Source organism: Thunnus albacares, chromosome 1 (genome assembly GCF_914725855.1).
Source record: "Thunnus albacares chromosome 1, fThuAlb1.1, whole genome shotgun sequence".
NCBI lineage: Eukaryota > Metazoa > Chordata > Actinopteri > Scombriformes > Scombridae > Thunnus > Thunnus albacares.
This window is the reverse complement of record NC_058106.1, coordinates 1,822,071-1,843,025: the sequence shown is the minus strand read 5'-3', so window position 1 is coordinate 1,843,025 and position 20,955 is coordinate 1,822,071. Positions and strand designations below refer to the sequence as shown.

At 39.4% G+C, this 20,955-nt stretch overlaps 1 protein-coding gene across 1 annotated transcript in view; it reads right to left on the bottom strand.

The window, feature by feature from the left end:
* Window positions 1–222: 222 nt before the first annotated feature.
* LOC122986258 (mucin-2-like) overlaps window positions 223–20,955 on the bottom strand; it is a 58,293-nt gene continuing 37,560 nt past the window's right edge. Inside the window, exons 31-47 of the mRNA XM_044357433.1 lie at window positions 20,011–20,182; window positions 19,516–19,763; window positions 19,157–19,340; window positions 15,509–15,734; window positions 11,599–11,771; window positions 11,441–11,510; window positions 9,732–9,853; window positions 9,605–9,636; window positions 9,351–9,519; window positions 8,049–8,144; window positions 7,230–7,270; window positions 4,268–4,786; window positions 3,232–3,330; window positions 2,809–2,937; window positions 2,685–2,724; window positions 2,433–2,553; window positions 223–628 (exon numbers count right to left, since the gene is read on the bottom strand). Coding sequence (XP_044213368.1) covers window positions 427–628; window positions 2,433–2,553; window positions 2,685–2,724; window positions 2,809–2,937; window positions 3,232–3,330; window positions 4,268–4,786; window positions 7,230–7,270; window positions 8,049–8,144; window positions 9,351–9,519; window positions 9,605–9,636; window positions 9,732–9,853; window positions 11,441–11,510; window positions 11,599–11,771; window positions 15,509–15,734; window positions 19,157–19,340; window positions 19,516–19,763; window positions 20,011–20,182 — 2,643 coding nt within the window. The 3' untranslated portion in view covers window positions 223–426. The remainder of the gene's footprint in view (window positions 629–2,432; window positions 2,554–2,684; window positions 2,725–2,808; window positions 2,938–3,231; window positions 3,331–4,267; window positions 4,787–7,229; window positions 7,271–8,048; window positions 8,145–9,350; window positions 9,520–9,604; window positions 9,637–9,731; window positions 9,854–11,440; window positions 11,511–11,598; window positions 11,772–15,508; window positions 15,735–19,156; window positions 19,341–19,515; window positions 19,764–20,010; window positions 20,183–20,955) is intronic.

Genomic DNA, 20,955 nt, shown 5'->3' with positions numbered 1-20,955 from the left:
GCCGCCAATTAGATGATGTGACCTCCAGAGACCTGTTTCCAGTGTTAGCTAGAGCTTAATATGTACCATCCTCTAAAATGTCAAACTATCATCAAAATGTTTGTGAAACAAACTGCTAATGTTAAATTGCAGATGATAAAAAATGTTGCTCTTCCTGGTGGTCAATGTTCATCATTCCAGCCAGGATCAATAAGAATGTCGATGCAAGTGTTCATATTGCAGAAATATAATTTTAATAATCATCACCCATAAAATCCTAAACTAAGAAAGTTTACATCACAGTAGTATGTTGTGACACTGGAAAAATAGCACATGTTGGGCTATAAACAATAAAACCTGACATGAGAAAGAAAGTTTAAGTTGAAGTCTTGCATAGTGTCTGTAAGGTTTCAGTCAGCTGATCAGTTACTGTAAAGCAGTAAGTGATCAGCGTCTCCGGCGGCGCTGTGATTTGGGCGTGGTCCTCTGCACACACTCTGTTTTGCTGCAGCTGCACGTTTCCACTATGGTGTAGATGTGCTGGACCTTGGAGCTGTCAGCACAGGTCAGCTCCACCTGCCTCTGACTGGTGGTGGCCTCTTGGCAACACTCACACAGGTGCATCATCATGTTAGCCGCTGCAGAATACCTGCGCACACAGACAACAGCTCTTATCCTCTCCCACATAGCATGTACAGATCACAGCAGTTTATTGAACAGTCAGTGAGTCAACGACAGGGTTTTGCATTATTACCTAATCCTGTGGTCCGGTCTTATTGGTGGGCCTTGAGTCAAAATCCAGTTTTAACATCTTTATTTTAGTTTATATTGTGCTCACATGGTGCATAATGTGTCTAAGTAGGATTTTGTTTATCATGACCACAAACTGATCAGAAAATCTGGGGACTCTCTTAGTATTCCCAACAGCAAATACATTTTTGAAATGTCAAAGTGGCCATGAGTGACAAAACTTGCAATCTCGGAACCATGGGTGTATAAAGAGAACTTGACACAGTGTCGGAGGCAGGGCCCCGTTCATTCCTATGAAAGTCGCTAAGTGGCACATGGCGCCAGAAAAGCCACTTCCCACTGTAAAGAAATTACCCCGATGAAAACATATTGAGCATACGCTATGGGCCCCATGCACCCATAGAGCATGTGCACCAGAGACTTCTGCCAGCTGAAACGGCTAACTTCTGGTTTAGCCTTCAATTGTGCTGCTCTAGACATTTGGAGTCTAGAACTCCAAATGTTATCGGACCAAATGGATCAAATTCTGATAGTGAAACGAGTAATTTCGTGGCGGTTGTGATGCTATAATAATATATCCAACGTTTTACAGCTGCTCCTTTTGCCATGGTTGTGTGTGGGAAAAATGCTTTTTGGGTGCCTGTCAGAACTGGAAGTTGTAATTCCATGGTTTGCACACTATGTCAAGCCCTGGGCCTTGCTTGGAACTCAGCAGCTATCTGTCTCACGACGATTTAGCCTCTGGGGGCAACAGCCAATATTTCAAGGGTTCTGGTGTAGCCAGCGGATATCTGGATAATGGATAATGAATATCTGGGCCAAGACTTCCTCTTCTGTGTGCTGTGTCACAGTTGTTGTTTACAGTCCGATTAGCAACTTCAGAGGGTCCAGACAACATTTAAGCTAATTTCTATAAACAGATATATGCATATGAGTGCATTAATTGTTGTCAGACGATAGCCACTGGGTTCCGAGATTGCATTTCAGCTAAGGCATTCCGTTTCTCTTGCTCTCCACACAGTCTGTTTACCTGCATGCAACAAAAGTCCGCTGAAATGTGATTGGTCAATACTACTTGGTCTACATACGGAAACCAGAACACTTCCGGTATGCATTACTGCATTACAAATTGTGTAATCTCTGTTTGTAGAGATTACACAACTTGTAAATCAAAATTACTTTAACCTTTAGCTCTTTAGTTCATCACGAAGTTCATTTATATGCAACATATTAACATATACAGCTGCAGACAATGGATTAGAATAAGAATCTGGATAATTACTGATGGCTTATCAGTAACTGAGAATCTCTGACTTACAACAACATACTAACATTTACAACTGCAGACTTGATAATTCTTACTTTCTAATCAGTCATGATGTCTGCAGTTATAAATGTTAGTATGTTGTTTTGAAATAGATATTGATCTGGATGCCCTGCAGCTGTTTTTGAGAAAAAGAGGTGAAACTGTCTATTGGAGGGGTCTTCCTGATAAACTGAATAATTAAAAAGACAAAACAAGTTTGATGCTGGAGGAAGATTTTCCACAACCTGCCATCCCGAAAGTTATTTTTCTGAATGGCTTATAAATCATCTGTAAAGCCTTGGTAAAGGATTTATTAACACCAGTAATGCCATTAATTAGTGATTACTGTGGATTGCTGATAAAGTTGAACTTCAAATTTGGTGCTAAATAGACTCACATGGATGAGCTCCCACAGTGTCCGGCGCAGGATGTCATGTTAACCGGCTGCATGCTCTTACAGCCGTTCACTTCAATGACTGTCTGCTTACTCTGGACCTCACAGACACTGCGCAGTTTGCCTGGAACACATAGCAAGGGTTAAGCTTTCTATCTCTCTCTGTATATATATATATATATATATATATATATATATATATATGTATATATATGTATATATGTATATATATATACATATACTCTACTAACTTACAGGTTTTGCAGCATCCGTTTGTGTCAGTTGTCATGGTGCCCTGGAGGAAGAAGATACAGCAGTGTTATGTTTTAGACATGGACAGTATGAACTTCTGAGTTTTGACAAAGTAAGGCCAACTCACAGGTTCACAGTCCAAGGGGTTAAAGGGAGGACAGGTGGTCTTGGTCTCCTTGGTAACAAGCTGTCCATTGACCTTCTCACAGGTATATTTCACACACTTGTCATTGGGGGGTACAAAGGTGTTGTTGACCTGTACCAACAGGAAGAACAAAAGCTAAATCAGATATTCAACAAAGATCATGATTTATCTTTTGGCTCATATACAAACACAGCCTGGCCTAAATGCCACTAATGAGAAATAAGGCTAGTCTTATTTTTAGCTTTGAATTACATTTATTTTGTGTTTTTGTTTGTTTCACTTTTATTAACAAATATATAAATTGTTTAAGTGGTAGAAAGAATTTGCTTGCTACAGTTAATATCCCCTTTCTCATATTGTTGGCTATCAAAAATGAGGAAACACTCACACAGCTGCAGTACTGACCTCAGTGATGTGTGTTGTGTTGTCAGGTGTGGTGATAATACAGCTCTTCTGGACACACGTCCCACAGCACTTGCCAGGTACAGTCTGATATTCATAACCCTGGAGACAGAGTGAGGGAGAGATTGTGAGGGAGCCAGTTCCTTTGGCTTTGTAAGAACATGCTACAGTGTGTGTGTCTGTGTTGGAATATGTTTGCTCCTTTATTATTTATTTATTATTTCATTTTTTGATGCAACTTCTTTTTGTATTAAAGGTGCAACGCGTAGAATTTAGTGGCATCTAGCCTAACAGACTTGGCAGCTATGGAATATAATATTCATATGTATGTTTTCATTAGTGTATAATCCCTTGGAAATAAGAATTGTTGTGTTTTTGTTACCTTAGCATGAGTCCTTTATATCTACATAGGGAGCAGATCCTCTTCCACAGAGGATGACATGTTGCACTGCCGTGTTTCTACAGTAGCACAGAATGGACAAGCACCAGCTCTAGAGCGGGCCTTTTACATTTTTCATGAGTTTCACGGCCACCATAGTTTCTCCTACACACTTGGAAGTGGAGGGGGAGGGGAGGGGTATTGCAGATTGCAACCCCACTGCTAGACGCCACTAAATCCTACACACTGGTCCTTTAAATTGTATTCAATTGTATTCGTCTGCCATATTCAGCCAGTGGAACCTTATAAATTCCTTATTCCTAATCACTTACTGGTTCCTCTGCTGAATACTCAATAGAGCATCTATTTAATGGAACTTTCTGAATAGCTGGAACATGATACATGAAGATTTGACAGAACTTATACGTCTAAGACTCAAAGGAAATATTTAATGCCAGCAATAAATAAGGAAATTTAATGCAACAACAACAGATGATAAATAAAGGATGGGGTAAATGCATACATACTTATGTACTAAGTGGTTATTTTTATTAGGTACACGTATACAATCTAATTCAATCCAATACAACAGCTCTGTCATGCTTTTGGAAAGTGTAGTGAATGTGTGTGTTTGTTGGTATGTCCTGTGAATGAGCTTACTTCAGAGCAGTTTGTGTTGCAGACAATGGGTTTGCAGGTAATGATGTTCAGCTTGGTGATGGGATCCATTTTGGGGCCACAGTAACACTCCTGGCAGGGCCCAGGTTTAAAAGACTCTATGGTTTCTTCGGATGGTGCTATTGTTGTCCCTGATGGTTGTCCTGGTCCTGATGGTGGTGCTGTTGTTCCCGATGGTTGTCCTGGTCCTGATGGTGGTGCTGTTGTTCCCGATGGTTGTCCTGGTCCTGATGGTCGTGCTGTTGTTCCCGATGGTTGTCCTGGTCCTAATGGTGGTGCTGTTGTTCCTGATGGTTGTCCTGTTCCTGATGGTGGTGCCTTTGTTCCCGATGGTTGTCCTGGTCCTGATGGTTGTCCTGGTCCTGATGGTGGTGCTGTTGTTCCCGATGGTTGTCCCAGTCCTGATGGTGGTGTTGTTGTTCCTGATTTTTGCTTTGGTGTTGATGGTGCTTCTAATGGTGGTTCTGATGGTGTTTGTGGTGTTGGTATCTTGGCACCAGGCTATAGAATACACAATGATCAAAGCTCTATCAAAAATCAATTCAGGATTCCAAGTAAACTTTCACTACTTTGCTTCAGATCATTTGTTCTTTGTCAAGAAAAACAATTCTCCTTTGTTGCCTTTAAGTTCTGGCCTGTTTCATGTTCACACTGACTTGTTACAAACCAAGAATTGTAAGGATCAGTTTATACTCAGATCACATCAAAAATCAGAAGTGACTATAATCGCACTGAATGGCCAGCCATCATGAGTGGGTGGGGGGCGGTGGCGGGGGTGCATGAAGCGATTTAAATATGGGGGAACATGGGGGGAATGTGCATATTTTCATACAGTCCCCTGAAGACATTGTGTTGCTCTCGGTTGTTCACATGATGAGTGACAGACAAAGTTAGTAACAGAGAGCTAAATTTAAACTCTGGCTCCTTTCTCACCTCCACACAGCTGGCTAATCACAACATGAAATGGGTGTAAATGTCGTATTTTTGGTTGGCCAGACAGAGCCCCAACTTATCTGATGACGGGAATAGGTTTTCCAACAAGTTCTTCAGAACGCAAACAAGCAGTTCTGAAGAATTATACTGGCAGCTTTAACATGAAGTCATCTATTGTCTTTATTTTTTCTAGTGTCACAAAGAGCTTATGAAGAAGGTGGTTATGGAAGATTGTGTCCTTCACAGTTCTTGCAATTAGTGCATGGATTGTGTATATACAATAGCGGTTCAACTTTTGAATCCATGCTGACTTCATGTTATCTACTATCACACAGTGCAGCTGCATCAGAGTCCACTGGGAAGCCCCTTTTTCAAGTGGTCTTGGTGTGGTTGCTTAGTTAACACCAGACTTTGAATGACAGCATGTTAGTTTGAACCTGTCCGTTTAGGTGATAAAGCATCCTTATGTTGCGCTGGGGGCTGTCTGTCCTCTTTTAGGGTGATTTCACACCTAATCTGTTTTATGTGGTTCAAATAAGCTACTATATGGTATGAAGGCTGTCATTTGGTGCAGATAAGCAAACACAGAACCACTTCCAAGTAAACTCTGATTCAGTTCATTTCTGGTGTGAATGCAAAGTAGACAAACCATAGGACTGCGATTATAGAAGGTATGTGACTGTTGGGATTTTCCCTGGTACATCAAAAAGTGAACACACAGCAGTTTAAAACAGAGGTGTGTCATGCCTGTGTACTAATCTGTATATTTTGAGAAGTTATTTGACAGCAGCTATAATTCTTGTCCTGTTTCTACCAGTCTGTCTTTATTTAAGACAGATGAGGTGCACTTTCAGTCTTTAATAATGCTCGCAACCGCATATTCCTTTGTGAGATTTCTGTGACACCAGAAGAGCTAAAAGGATACATAAGGCGCAGTTAAGTCAAAGAAATGCTTTGTTTTGATTTTCCCATATTGATCCATGTAGCACCGCTGACAAAGAATGATGCCTGAGCTGTCCAATTAATGAGTTACCTCTCCATCCATATGACTTCCTGCTTTCAACTCTGTTCATTTTTAGTAAGTTGGTGTGGATAAGTAAGATACGGTTTTTTTCTTTGGTCTGCACTAAAGGAACTGAGTGAAAGTCAGTGTAGCTTCTTGTCAGGAGTATACAGAATACATGCACACACTGGACATCAAAAAACAGCTTATCCTTTGGTGGATCAACATTTCTCAGAGGAAACTAAGACTCACTATGATTCAAACCTGTAAAAGACAGTGTTCATTAAGTTATTTGATTGTTCCAGTTTAGAGCTTCGTTGAATAGTTGCTGTATTTTCAAACCTGCAGTGTGACTCTGATATTGTCATGGTGACACCTGCTCACCTGTCTCTCTCTGTCTCCCACTTTCAATCTTACAATCTTCCTCTTCTTCTAAGTCTGGCAGGCCTGTTGACTTCATGCATTTCAGTAACAAGGAAGTGCTCTGACTGTTGTTTTCTCTTTTAACTTCCTGTCTACACTGGAAGTAGCAGTTTGTCGCGTTGTGCAGGTTGACTTTTGCTGCTCACAGCATTGAGTGCTATTTACACAGCAGTGCTAATTAGATCATTCTCCCACACAGCTCTGGGATCAGCTGCTCATGTAACTGTTATAGTAGTCATGTGACTGGTCAGTCATGTGTTTTATTGTGTCTATAACAATATGAAATCAGAACAGACTCACTCTCCAGTTTTCCACGTTATGACATTATTGTGGAACAAGCTGATTATTCTAAATTACAGTATTGATCAAATATATATATTATATACTGTGACATATGAGGGTGAAAAGTTTCAGTGCTGATAAATCAGCTGAACTGCTGAACTGTAAGCTGGTTCACTGACCTTTTATTCTTATAAAGTACCTGTGATTCAACCTGCTCTGCCTGCCTGTATCTGTGTTTGGGTCCTCTTCCCTGTCGTACCCTGAGATATATATTGATATTGGGAGTTTGGACTGTGTGCTTACCTTGTACTCAGTCATGTCATAGACACATACACCTTTAGGTACTGCAGAGACATAAAAGATACATGAATTAGGTTAGCAGAGTAGTAATGTAGATGTGTGCCGAGCTACTGTAGGCTAATCTATGCACAGAGATGAATCGATATTAATCTTCTATCTATCCATCATATTCTAGGTAAAAGAGTAAACCTGTGTTTTACCTAAAGCAGGTTCTTAAAATCCTTTATGTGAGGATTAATTGTTTCAGATTTAATTCTAACAATTAACTGTGAACAAATATTAAAAATCTCTTTCTTCCTTTCAAAACTAAATTGCTGGACTGAAGCCTGGTCAGTATGGTTCTACTTGAAGTAATAATTTCGTCTTTACATTTAAATAGAAAATGCACCAAAAATCAGCTGTACATGCTACTGACACATGCTAATGTAAGAGTTTTCCTTTCCTGTCTAAAGCCGCCTTTTTTTTTTTTACAACAGAGGAAATTAGTTAGATTAGGTAAATTTCATTCATCGTTTCTCTTGAAAAATTACTTTTTGTAGTCATTTCATGGTAGATATGAATGGGAAAATGACACTGCTTAAAAATAATGCAATAAAGCAAGTGAAAGAAGGAATTTTTTTTACAATATCTAACTTTTTTCATTGATATATGGCTGTGACATATTACACTAATGCAAATGTCTGTGTATTTCTTTCTTACCAACAAACCTTTTCATTTCTTTACCAACAAACCTCTTAGTAGCTCACAGTGGCATGTTTCTTAAGGATATACAGTTTTGCATTACACATTGTACACCAGCAGTTATGATGTGCTGCCACATACCACACTTGTAGGATTGGCAGCAGGTGCCGTTGGTGACAGTGAGTTGGAAGCCCAATGGGCACGTGATAGGAGCGGGACACAGGTTGATGTTGCATTCTGTTGGGTACAAAAGTATGGGATGAATATCAAAGTGTGAATGTGGAGATTTGCCTCAATTTGCCTTTGATAACAATAACTTAAAGAACTCTATCCCCTGTAAATACTAACCTGTAGAGCCTTGAAACAGTATTACATCAAAGTGAATATTACGTCTGCTTAAATTTAGGTTAAAATTATTGTTGTGAGGCAGGGCAGTTACACGTTCCCATTGGTTATTGATTACAAAGTTTGGTCTGTACTAGCAAGGTAAGTTTGAGCAAAAAGCGGAAGATGTTCATTGCGATGGATGACATATCATACATATCATACAAAATAAAATAAAATAAAATAAAAGGTTAACACATTCTTAAATCTAAAACATGTTTGTTTGCTTTGGAAAGCAGCCAGCAGCATATGATTTGTAAACAACACTGGTATGGTCCTTTAAGGCCCAACAGTTACTGCAGTTGTTTACTTTTTGTTTTTTATAAAATATCCCTAAATACGATAGTTTAAAGTCTGTCCTTAATGCTAGTGTATCAGAGATTTTTCTCATTTGTTCCTAAAGGCAGTAATGTCGACATATATCAGTAAATATAAATATGACATTGCATGAGAGACTAAATGAACACTCCACCTGGTATTAACGAATACAAATTCAGTCTGTTGCTACTGTCCAGTTCAGTACGAGCTAGTGCTATATGAGCACTGTTGATAAGGTTAATAGCCCATACTGTGTATTACAACTGAGCTGACAAAGGTACTTTGGCACACCGGAGAGGGAAGCTGATTCAGTACAGTCAGAGATGGCTAAATATTTGTTCATGCATGTACTAAACACCCAAAATACACTTTCACTTTCTTTGTAGAGGAATGGATATCAATCTCATGTCTGTGATTGAAGTAGAGAGATGGAGTCAGGACATGGTTAAAGACCGGAAGCAGGGGAGAACAGTTAATCTGGCTCTGTTGGAACTTCAAAAACACCAACATCTTTACACCTACATTACTCTGTGTCTTTTTTGATCCAGATAACATATCCAAATGCATGTTAATACCAGGTGGAGATCCGATGAAAAGAAAGCCTGTGGTTTAGACGTTTAGACTAGACCTCAGAGGTAGATTTTACCGCCATCAACTCAAACAATTTCCCCTTGTTGCCCCCAAAAGTGTAATTTTACAAAGTGACAGAATCACATTTGGTTTTGTGACACTATAACTGACCACATGACTGTGTTGTGCAGCAGCCATCTGTCTTGTTGACCAGCTGCTGGCCAGGCTTGCTGCAGATGGGGCTCTGTACTGATGGGCAGTGAACAGGCTGACACTGGACGCTCATGGAGTCCTTGTCGCACACACAGGTGTGGCAGTCACTTGTCCATGTGTCACCAGGCTGGTTAAGAGAAAGGAACCAGTTAAGACACACAGCTCATGCTTTGCTAGTGTAGATGAACGTATGTGTTAGGCAGAGTTTTCACCTGTTTGGGCTTTCCATCAGATCCAATACAATCTGAAATTCAAAGAGAAACAAATGTTCTTATATTTGTAGCTGTGACAAATATCGTGAAAAATATTCCATGACCTAGTCAAAACAGGTTTTCTTACCACAGGAGGTAACACATGTCTCATAGACTGTGTTGAATAAGGTGGTGCCTTGAGGACAGAAGCAACCCTCCTTAAAGTGGGTAGCAGATGCCCCACTTTCTGCTTGGAACTTCTTGTTGTATCTGTTGTCAGAAATAGAATTACTTATTCTTATAGTGATGTGAGGACCTGGAAATGTTTTGAGGGATGGTCAAACAACAAGGACCTGTGAGTGGAGACTAACAACAAAAAAATTCCGATCATCTATCAAAACATATCTTTATGAAAGTTAACAATACACAGTAAAATGTGCCAATGACATCTCTGGGCTCTATTTTCCTGAGAAAGGGCAAGCACATTTTTGCAATTTTAGTGACTACTAGTGGTTGCGCAAACCAGGCATAGCTGGGTTCAAAGTGGAACAGAGGCTGAATACATTATTAATAACTCCTTTCATCCCCTTCAAAAGTAGCAAAAGGTGAAACGGAGAGAGGCTGACGTCTCTGAGAGAACAAAAATAAACCTACATGAATATACATCACCAAAAATATGCTGTCAATAGTAGAATGAACAGGCAGTTATTTAATATTAGTGCTGCAGCTGCTGGCAGTCCTGATCCTCCTCTGCATATCTATTTATGTCTTTACAGTCAATGAACAAAACCAAGTCTATATGCAAAATAGTAGTCCTTATTAAATCCAACGGAAAAAAATATTAACAGTCCTCATATCTTTCAACAAACAAATACAAAATAGGATTTGAAAATTTGCTAGTTAGTGATTAGAAAAATGCACAAATGTCAATTACCATTAAATCCAGGTGTCTTGCCTGAATATTTAAATACTGTAAATAATGAATGTATCCACACTGGGCCAGTTGTGTGTAAAGCAAGTAGGATTTTGGAGAGGTGTGAATGTGATCCTCTACCATCAAAGTGGTCTAAACAGGTGGAAAGTGAACATAATCCACTGAAAATATGGAGGATGTTTCTGTCTCTGACTCTGCACATATCAGTGCCATTTTTGATGTATTTATGTTTTATTTATTTCTCCTGACTGTTGCGCCCAAACAGTATCCTGCACCTCAAGCTTTTCCTGCACTGGCCAGCAGTAGCTCTGAGTTTATATTTGATTACAGGTCAGGTCTTGATGGAGCTCAAGACTCATCCTGAAGAGTCAAGGACAGCCGCATTAAGACAAATGATTTTACTGTTAAATTTTTGATCTGTGAGTTAATAGTTTTCCAGTTTGCTGTTTGGAAGAACACAGAACATTATCTACCATTAGATCCTGACCGGTCCTGTGTATCGGAAAATATAAATAACGAAGGAAGTTACCACTGCTGTGCCATCAGTGTGTAAAAATTACACCCCTCTTTTATTTATGTTAAGTGAAAGAGGAGCTTCTGCAACCAGACTGTAGATTAAATACAACATCTTTCCTTCTGCTCTGAGATGACTATAGGTATTTAATCAACTGCACGGAAAAGATCTGACATTCTATAAGTACTTGTGGGAAACTCACTCACCAAGTGGAACATCAGTATTGAATGTGATTAGAATTCTGGGTGACAGGATTATGTTCATGTGGATATCAGTGATACTGATGTTATTAAACATAGTTTAATTCAGTGCTTCAATGACAGCAGAAATATGAATATATTAAGTCAAGTAAGTGGTGAGTAAATGTTAAGAAACAAACAAAAAAATATTGTACTGACATATACTTTACCTGTCATTGCATGTAGGCTCTACATCAGGGCCACAGGCCATATACACTTTGTTGCTTGGACACTTGTGCTCTATAAAATGGAGATGTGTTTATATCATTCAGAAATCCAAGCAACATCCATATTATTGTAGGCCTACAATACTGAATATATATCTCACCACACTGCCCATTGGTGTCATTCCTCCAGTCAATGCAGACTCCTGCATTAGAACACTCAGTGGCATAGGCCTCCAGGCTGGAGCAGCTGTTATTGCCACCATTGCAAATGTCAGACACACAGGATGTCACAAACGATCCTGGGGATATGACTGTGTGGCATTTTGCAAATACACTGGAGGGGATATACAAGCCAGAACAGTATGTCAGGAAAATTGATCAGAAGACTTTACATACAATGAGTTGCAAGACAAATCTAAGATGTTTTTGTAGAGACTTTTGTTATTTTGAGTTTTAGTTGTGTGATCAATTCTATGGTATGTTTTTAGGTCATGCTTAGTAGTGGTGTTGTATTGGACCGAATTACAATGTATAAGAGGTTGTTTTTCCTCTGGTCACACAGTGTAAATAGCATAGAGATTATCATTATGCCTTTTTCCATGAGAATTTCAACTTTTGTTGAACAGTCTCTGTAAGCAATATGTTATTCATGCAGCAGCATATATGAACCATATCAAAACAGTTGCACCTATTGTTTCCAATATAACATAGGAAACATCCTGTTGGAAGGAGGGACACATGTTCTTATGAGTTAACATGCTGCGCTGCACCAGGGTTAGGGAAGGCCAAAAGATCAGATCAGATCTAAAATTGCACAGAATCATCAAAAAATTAGTTTTTGCTGTTTTGTTTCCAATTCAACATAAAAATTGGTTTCTATCACATAGTAAATATAAACTTTTTTCACCCTGTCAATGGTAAGGAGAGGAGGCTCGTCCATAGAGGCCATAGAGGACATTGCTCCTCCTCTATTTTTTGAGAGGCAAGAGGGAGATGATCAAAATATAAAAAAATAATTTTTCCGTCTTCTTTAGAAAAAAATCCATCATTGAAATTCTGATCAAAATGCTTCAACAGCGACACCTGCAGGGCAGGAGGAGAAAGGGCTGTGTGTGTGAAGTGGTGGTGGGGGGCAGAGGAGGACAGGCTCCTGCTGTCCTCCTCAGGGCGGGATCTCTTATATCAATTTAATGTATTTTTTCATGCAGAATACAATACTGACATCACGTTGGTCCAATGACAGTTTCCAAATTTCATCTTCAAATCTCTACAACTGTATGCGGTAAAGCGATAGTCCAAATTTCCTTTTTTCAGCTTTAGATGTTACATTTCATGTCTTTTATCGAGCAGTAGATAGCTGCTTCCGTTAGCCAACGCAACAGTTGGCTTGTTGTAGCAGCCCTGAAGGACTGTTAAGGACTGTTATTAAGCTAATGAGAGAATGGATTTGGACTGGGGGGTGCAGCAGTGGCAGGACGCGCTGGAGAGCGGCTGGAGAGCTCTGCTCTGCTGGTGCAGCCTTGGACCTCACTGCTTCAGCTGTCCGTGCTGCAGCCCAACATATCACTGCTCTGAAATGAACTCCTCTCAACAACAATAGAAAGTGAACAACATAATTTAAATGAAGTGTGCAGGAGGTCTGGCTGCTTGCTTGTGACAATTTCTTCAGTTGAAACACATGTAAATCATGTGATATCTTGTCTGTTTCTGATGAGAACATAAATCTGTTGTCATAGTACAACAATACTATAAATTTGAATTTCACTTTGTTGGTAAAATGACACATTCTGAACCACTCAGCTAAAAAAGCACTTCATTGTTTAGAAAAAAAATGTATATGCTAGATGTCTTCAATGTAGAAGCCTTTTCATCACTCAGGGTTTTTTGTTTTTGAAAGCAAATTGTTTTATTGGCATATAAAATTGCCCCCCACCCCATGATTCATCATGTGGGGGACAACGATATAGTATGATGCGGTTTGTTGTAAGATTCCATGTTGGTTTTCCTCCTGTCCTCCCCAATTTTTTGAGTCACCAGCCGCCACTGATGGTAAGTATGGTCAGACCAGACTAGTTCACTTTTGATTGAGGTTAAATTCCACACCGGTCTGCAATCAGCTCATCAAACAGCTCAAGTACTCCAGCTCTTCTTTCATTCTTCTTCATTCGCCAGATTGTTCAGTCAGCTCAGTGGTAGCTACTCTCTCGGCCGCTCAGTATTCTTTGTACTCATTTTCTTGTGTCCTCTTTGTGCAAATTATTAATCTGACTTCTCCTGTGTCCAGCTGTCCAGTGCCAGCTCATTCACCACGTCATCGCTCTCTACACTGCTGCAAGCCCACTCTTCAGCCACTCCACGCCATACTCACCCAGCTACCAGCCAAGTTCTGACATACTACTCCTCCACAGCCTGCCCACCCCTTGCCATCGCCAGCTCCCCTCCCTTCTTCCCTCCACAACCAGTTTTACTTATTAAAACCATCCCATCTTATCCATTCCTCTCTGTTTCTGTGCCTGCTTTTGGGTCCAAAACAACCTTAGCTTTAACAAGTAGACTAATACTGTATGTACCAGATGCCTTCTACTGCACAGTGGTAAAATGTCCAGTAGCTTTAGTGAACCACCAGGTGCCTGGTTCACCCAGCATTTTCAATTTTTATTTGGTGTGATTTGTTCCAACTATAGCCTGCTACTGTGATGAAAAACTTCCAAGGAGCTGGTAGTGTCCAACATATAAACTCATCCCTTTTTTATTCTTGTTTTCAATTTGAAGTGACATATATACATATAAAATAAAAATAAAAAAAGTTTAACTGCTGCCAAAACTTGTAATAAAGAAATATCTGTTTAAGCCTTTAGGTTGTATAAATTGACAGTTCCTGTAATCCTATAATGTTCTACCAACCAGAATCTAAAATGTGTCTCTATCTAACCATATCTCTCTTTTTTGGTTATGATTCTGTCAATGAATAGGTATGACTATGCTCTACCACATCATGCCACAGTGGGTAGTAACAGGTCTACCTTTAGCCAAATGTGAGTGGCTACTTTTTAGGGTCTACATTTGCCACTAAATTGAATTGTTTCACATCCAAAACTCACTGAAAAAAATACTTATCAACAACTTTCAGAAAAAAATCTGAAAATATCACAAATAATAAAATCAGAAAATGCAGGTTCTGTCATTTTAAAAAGTGCACTTAATCCTCAGAATTGTGCTATAATTTATATAATTTCTGTAGTATAAAGGGTGACTCGATCTGCGTTCCTTTCGAGGTTTTGCAAATGGAAACGCCCACTCAACCAAAAAGCAGTGATACACACACACACACAGTTCACTGACAGTGTCTTCCTAACATACTGACTTACTACAGCATGAGAAATTGCCCAGATATACTATGAGCGATGTGGCAGCGCTCAGTCTGAGTGTGTGAGATGTTAATAAATGCACTGGATGGAGCGGCAGGAGAGACAGCTGCTGAGTCCTGGGAGCTCTGGAGGTGAGAGCTGGGAGCAGAGCTGGAGCTCCAAAAAGGTTTTAGGAGAGCTTGGGAAAATGGCATTTTGATGCTAAAACATACATACTTAGACCAAAATTTGAATTTTCAGATTTGAATACATATGGAACACTACTGGGCAGCTATATGGGCAGCTAGAATGATATAAAAACTCAAAAAATTATGTACCCTCCCTTTAATGTAGAGGAGGGCCTTTTTGCAATGTTTTTCGCGCCTACGTTTTATGTTGAAATTTGCACACAACTGTGTTTACTAATTATTTTGGCAGTGACCTTTGGGGCATTGAGTGCATGATATAATAGCATTCTATTCCACAGTGGCAATGACTACACATAGCATTTCAAAAATCCTGAAAGTGCATTTTCAGGTTTGAGCTCTGTCATAACTCGGAATAGTACCCAGTACCCTTATTCTGATAAGCTGGTGATTGCAAGCAAACAGGATAGACTCATATAATTAACATAATATAAAGGTACTTTCAAAGGTATGGAATTATATAAGCAATAAGCCTTAGAGACTAAAAGGGTTTTTTAATATTTTGTGGTTCCCCCCACCTGCTTGTCAGGAGATCACAGATGGCAGGTTTGCAAATGGGCTGTGTTGTTGAGTATAGTGGTTTTGAGGTGGTCCTGGGTGCTGTTGTTGTAGTTGTTGTAGGTGGGATTGTGGGGTTGACACAGGGTGTACCTGGGACATGCCACTGGCCTGCAGAGTCTGAGCAGCTTTCCACCTGGCCATTGGGAGAACGGCAGTCGTTGGTCTGGGAGTTGTCACAGGTCCCTGGAAAAGGAGAAGCAGCAGGATGAGGCCAGAGCATAGTTTCTTATCTGCAGTGCTATGCTGTTCACGTGGATTTAAGTTTAGTTTTGCCTTCTACATGTGGGTCCTCATCTGTAGTATATATTAGTTTCATATCAGTTATAAAGGGTCATCCTGTTCTTCTGATCATCACCAGCTCTGTGACTTGTTGTATTGACTATTCTAATTTCTGCTCTTTACATTTTTTAGTTTCAGAAGTTTTATTTAGTGTAACCATTAGGCCTGTCTTTACTGCAGGCTGGCAGTGACAGTGCAGGGTCATCAAGAGCCCCAGGGGCTCTCTCAGGTGCCTGCTGTTAGAGGTGGCGTTTAAATGTTTTTGATTTCTTTCACCCTGCCTTTAACCCTTTTGCCTATGACTCATGTTCATAACCAGTTCATGACTTGTCACTGAAATTTTATTCATCCGCCCTCTTTATTATCAACCAAGATCACTTTGCAAACACTCAAGCAGCGAGCTTATTTTAGCTGGCATTGTCAGCTTTCATTGGTATAGCAAATGACAAAAGTTGCCCATGGCAAATCAGCTGTTGCTAATTACTGCAATTTCCTAGAGATACTTGACCACAAGCTAAGTGAAACTAAACTGTTGTGTAGTGTCATAGTGTCTGTATTGGGCAAAAAATAATTTGTGTGGAAGAAAACTCCAACTACTCTTTCTTATGGATGTATTAAGAGAGCATTCCTATAATACATCCATGCTCTTTACAGAAAGACTTCTGTACTTCTAGATTTTATGGCCGTTGGCATCCTTGATGTTTCATTACTGCCTCCTTCCAGAATTAATCTTTCTCAATGTTCATTCCTTTTTAAATTTGTCAGTCCAATTACTCTCAAAAATTTAACAACCATTTTCTCCTCTGCTGACCCTATTTTCTGTAATTGTTTGATAATTTCTTGCCTTCCTTGAGTATATTTCCTGCATGTTATAAAGATAAATTAGGTAGGCACATGTATCATTATTATTTTTATTTTTATTTTTATTATTATTATTATTATTACTATCATTATTAGGACCCAAGAATGAAATTGCCATGGGCCCAACAGTCCCTGGAACTGAAAGTGTAAAGATTATTAGGGCCTGTACATATTTTTTCAATTTTTTTCACTCAACAGGAAGTCAGCCATTTTGGATTTCGTGCATTAAATTTTATTTTACGAACGCATGTTCGAGACCTTTAGGATGTATACTCATGAAACTTTGTACCCATATTCAAATGAGTAAGTATTGCAATTAGTATCGCAATTGGGCTTGGGCATGGCACATTAGCTCTATAGAGAACCCTAATTACTTTTAGCATTTTTGAGGTGCTAGGAGTGTGAAACTTTGCACATGCATTAAAAGTGGCGTAACTTGATATCTGATAAGGGTCTTGAACATGGTTGTGGCAAAATGGCTCGAGGGCGCCCCCTAGAAAATTTCAACGTCAAAGCCCTCACCCTTAAATTTGACATATATGTACAAAATTTGATAGGCAAATGTAACATCTCCAGATTTTAAAAAAGCCTATTGGAGCCATACCCTAAGTGCTTTTTTTTGCAAAGTAAATCCATTGACAGGTGTTGTATTTTAACAAACTCCTCCTTGAGATTTAACCCGAGAGACTGCGACTTTGGTAGGTTACATCTAAACACCTTTGCTAAATGCTAAATTGCAAAGCTTTTTAGTTTTCATTGAACACCCTTGGCGTGGCATGATGTGCCACTCAATATATAATAAAATATATATATATATTTACTATATGTCATCTCCAGCAACATGTACTGCACAAAGAAAATAATATATGACCCATTCACACAGTGTCCGATAATCCTGAAAATTCAGAGGCGTGTCAGCTGACCTCCAGTAGCGATATCACAACTGCCATGCCTTCCAATGGGTGCAAGGTGCGATGGCTGTTCATTGCTGCTTGCAGCTTTAATCAAGTTAATGATTGTTATTTCATATGACTTCGCTGTTTTTTGTCATCTCTGGAGATGTATGCTATCTCTTTTCTTCATTGTTACATGTTTCAGTGATTTTAGATATTTTTTAAAGTATTAAAATTTATAATGGAAAGTCTATGGGGGGAATGTTTGAAAGTTCATATCTCAAAAACTAAAAGTGTGAAAGTATTCATACTTCATGTACAGGTGCCCCATGTGGAAATGCTTAACATATGTTTGTATATTTGTATTGGCTAATAATTCATGAACCATGAGGCCTATCCAAAGAATATTTGCACAGTATGTTCCTTAGGTGATGCCAAGTAGACTGATATAAGCCTTGTCCATTTCAATCAAAAAAGTTTTTCCGCCATTTTGGAATTTTTGTTAAACACATTTCTTGCTTCTGTTGGCACATATTTCAGCTAATCTTCACCAAACTTACCATGTTTAGAGGAGCCAAATCCTTGGTTTGTTTTCAGGTATCACTTACTGTCTGTCTGTAATTGGTTACCAAACTTTTGAAGGCATGGCCTGATGCACTTAACGGGCCATAACTCAATGCTTAATTAGATTAACACTAAATTTGGGAATGTCATATATACAGCCACACCGCACAAGTGTATAACCTTTGATACAATTCTACACAGGGAGTGGTACTATGATATTATTGCATGATATTTCTACAATTCTGTTGTCTTTAATAAAATGAAACATGGTAAACAAGAATGCGCATGACATATTGAAGCATGGCACCAATAGCCCCACCTTGTGGCCATTAGTGAAACACCACCATACTACTTATTAAGTTCCATATCCCTTAAATACAACATTCCATGGTAACAAATTCAGTAAAGTTGTATAGATGGGGATACAGAACAAGTCTGTAGCATTTGATACAATTTCACTTGTAGGTTGTGCTACAAATTTTTTAAAAAATTGCTGCTGGAGCAGGAACTTGCAGTGGCAGCAGCAGTAGCAGCAGCTGGCAGCAGCCGGCAGGAGCAGAAGGCAGCAGCAGCCGGCAACAGCAGATAGCATCTTGCAGCTCTCACACAATTTCTTCAGAAATTGTAGAATTTTCTAGGTATTACTTGCTCTTTCTGTTTTGTTCCACTACTTCTTACTATATCTAACCATGATTTGATTGATTTTTTGCATTTATTAACTATATATCTAATATCCTCTGTCCATGATAATCTTCAAAATACACACTCAAAAAAATGAAAACTCTTAACTCTCTCCAATTTTGTTCTATAAAGTTTCAGATTATTACCTTCCTATAAAACTGAACCCAAGTTCTCCAATAATATGAATGCATGTTTTTTTCTGAAGAGAAATTTGAGCTTTTATGAGCTATTATGTTTAGTGTTTATATTGAATATCTCCTGACTGAAATAAGTGTCACTGAACAGGGTGAGGGTAAGGGTCTGGGGTTAAGTGTTCTGGTAACTTACCACACTGTCCCTCAGTGTTCCCACCAAAGAGGGAAATGGGAAGGTCAATGCTGAATGAGGAGCCCGTATAGACCACTTTTGTGTTGATCTGTGGTATCTCCAATGTTATGACCATATCTGTGCTAGTGAGCCGCAGGACAGAATTGCTGTAAGCAGGATAAATACGTTTCTGATTCACATACACCTGTAGGACAAGGAGACAGAACACATTAGTGAAGACTGTGAACCACAGCAGCATCTCTAACCCTAACTGCATCATGCATCACACCACTTTGATTGACAGACTACCATTAAGTTAGTACACTCGCAATAATTAATAAAGTGAGAGACTGACACTAAAACAACAAGTAGGTGCTTACCACATTAGCTACTGTTCCTGAAGTCTTCAACTGAGTCAGTGCTACCTTATAGGATTGATATGTAACAGTAAGAGTCTGGGGACAGAATGTGCTGTCTGAAGGATCACAGTCATGGTTATTTGATATAATAGTCAGGTTATATTTGGTAATAATCTCTTTGACCAGGTAGTAAGAGCAGTTCTCCTTGAAACTGTATGATTTTCCATCAAATGTCTTGTAGTGGGATCCACCCCAGACACTGCACACACCTGCAGGATAAAAGGAACCATGTGTGGTAAATCTAAGTAAGAGCTGGAACCAGCAGAAAAAAAAATGCCATTATCACCTCCACCGAGAAGGCCATGTTTGTTAGTTTGTTAGCAGTTAGTGTCTATTACAAAAATGGCCTTAGTCATAGAATTGCTGTGAAGAGTCAGAGCACACTGACACAAGATTCTCTGCTGCATATATAAGACAAAAGCAGTAAAGCTAACTGTATTGAAATTTTCAACGTACATTCACATTCATAGTGGAAGCAGCATCCATTAGAATCATAGACCTTGACAACTTTACGTCCATTGGCACAGATGGGTTGCTGTACTGTGGGACAGGGAGTAGGTGTCTCTGTGACCTTGCCATTGGCACACGTAGCTGTGGTGCAGTTGCCAACCTTCCACGACTCTCCATCCTGGATGGGGATCAGGAAGTAGTAAGTCATAGAGGAAACAATGGGTGTGTAAAACTGTAATGTAGTGTGTAGTGATGCACTGATTGATTGGCCACAGATCGAAAATGGACGGTTTTTAGCTGAGCAGCCATGACTGGTGACTGCCTTGATCAGCCTCATACATCTGATTTTTTGCTGGTCAAATTTTCATAGCTGCGCTATGGTTAGTCGTCACACACACATAAAACATGCATGTCACACACAGACAGTACAGTCACACACACACAACATGCATGTTGCGCACACAGTACACAGACAATGTAGCCACACACACACAACATGCATGTCATGCATACTGCGCACAGACAGTACAGCCACACACACAGAACATACACATCACACACACACGTCGCACAGACAGCGCACAGACAGCCACCCACCGCCACACACACGCAATATGCACATTGCAGACACAGTGGCAGATGCAGCACTGACAGTACAGCCACATACACACAACATGTCATTGGTGTGGAAGTTCTTCTGTGTGAGTGAAGAAGAGACAAAGCTGCTGTGGAGGAACAACCTTGAAAAGATTTGGAACAACTAACTTAATCAGATAAAAAAGTTTTTAAAAAGTTAAAAGTCAAGTTAAAAAAAAACATCACCTTGGTGATCGTACCCAAATTCAAGAGGAAAAATGTAAGTTATTTCAATAGTTAATGAACATACAATTGAATTTCAGTATTCCATTAAAGAAAAGTTACAAAAATGTTTGTGTATGCTGTCAATTATAG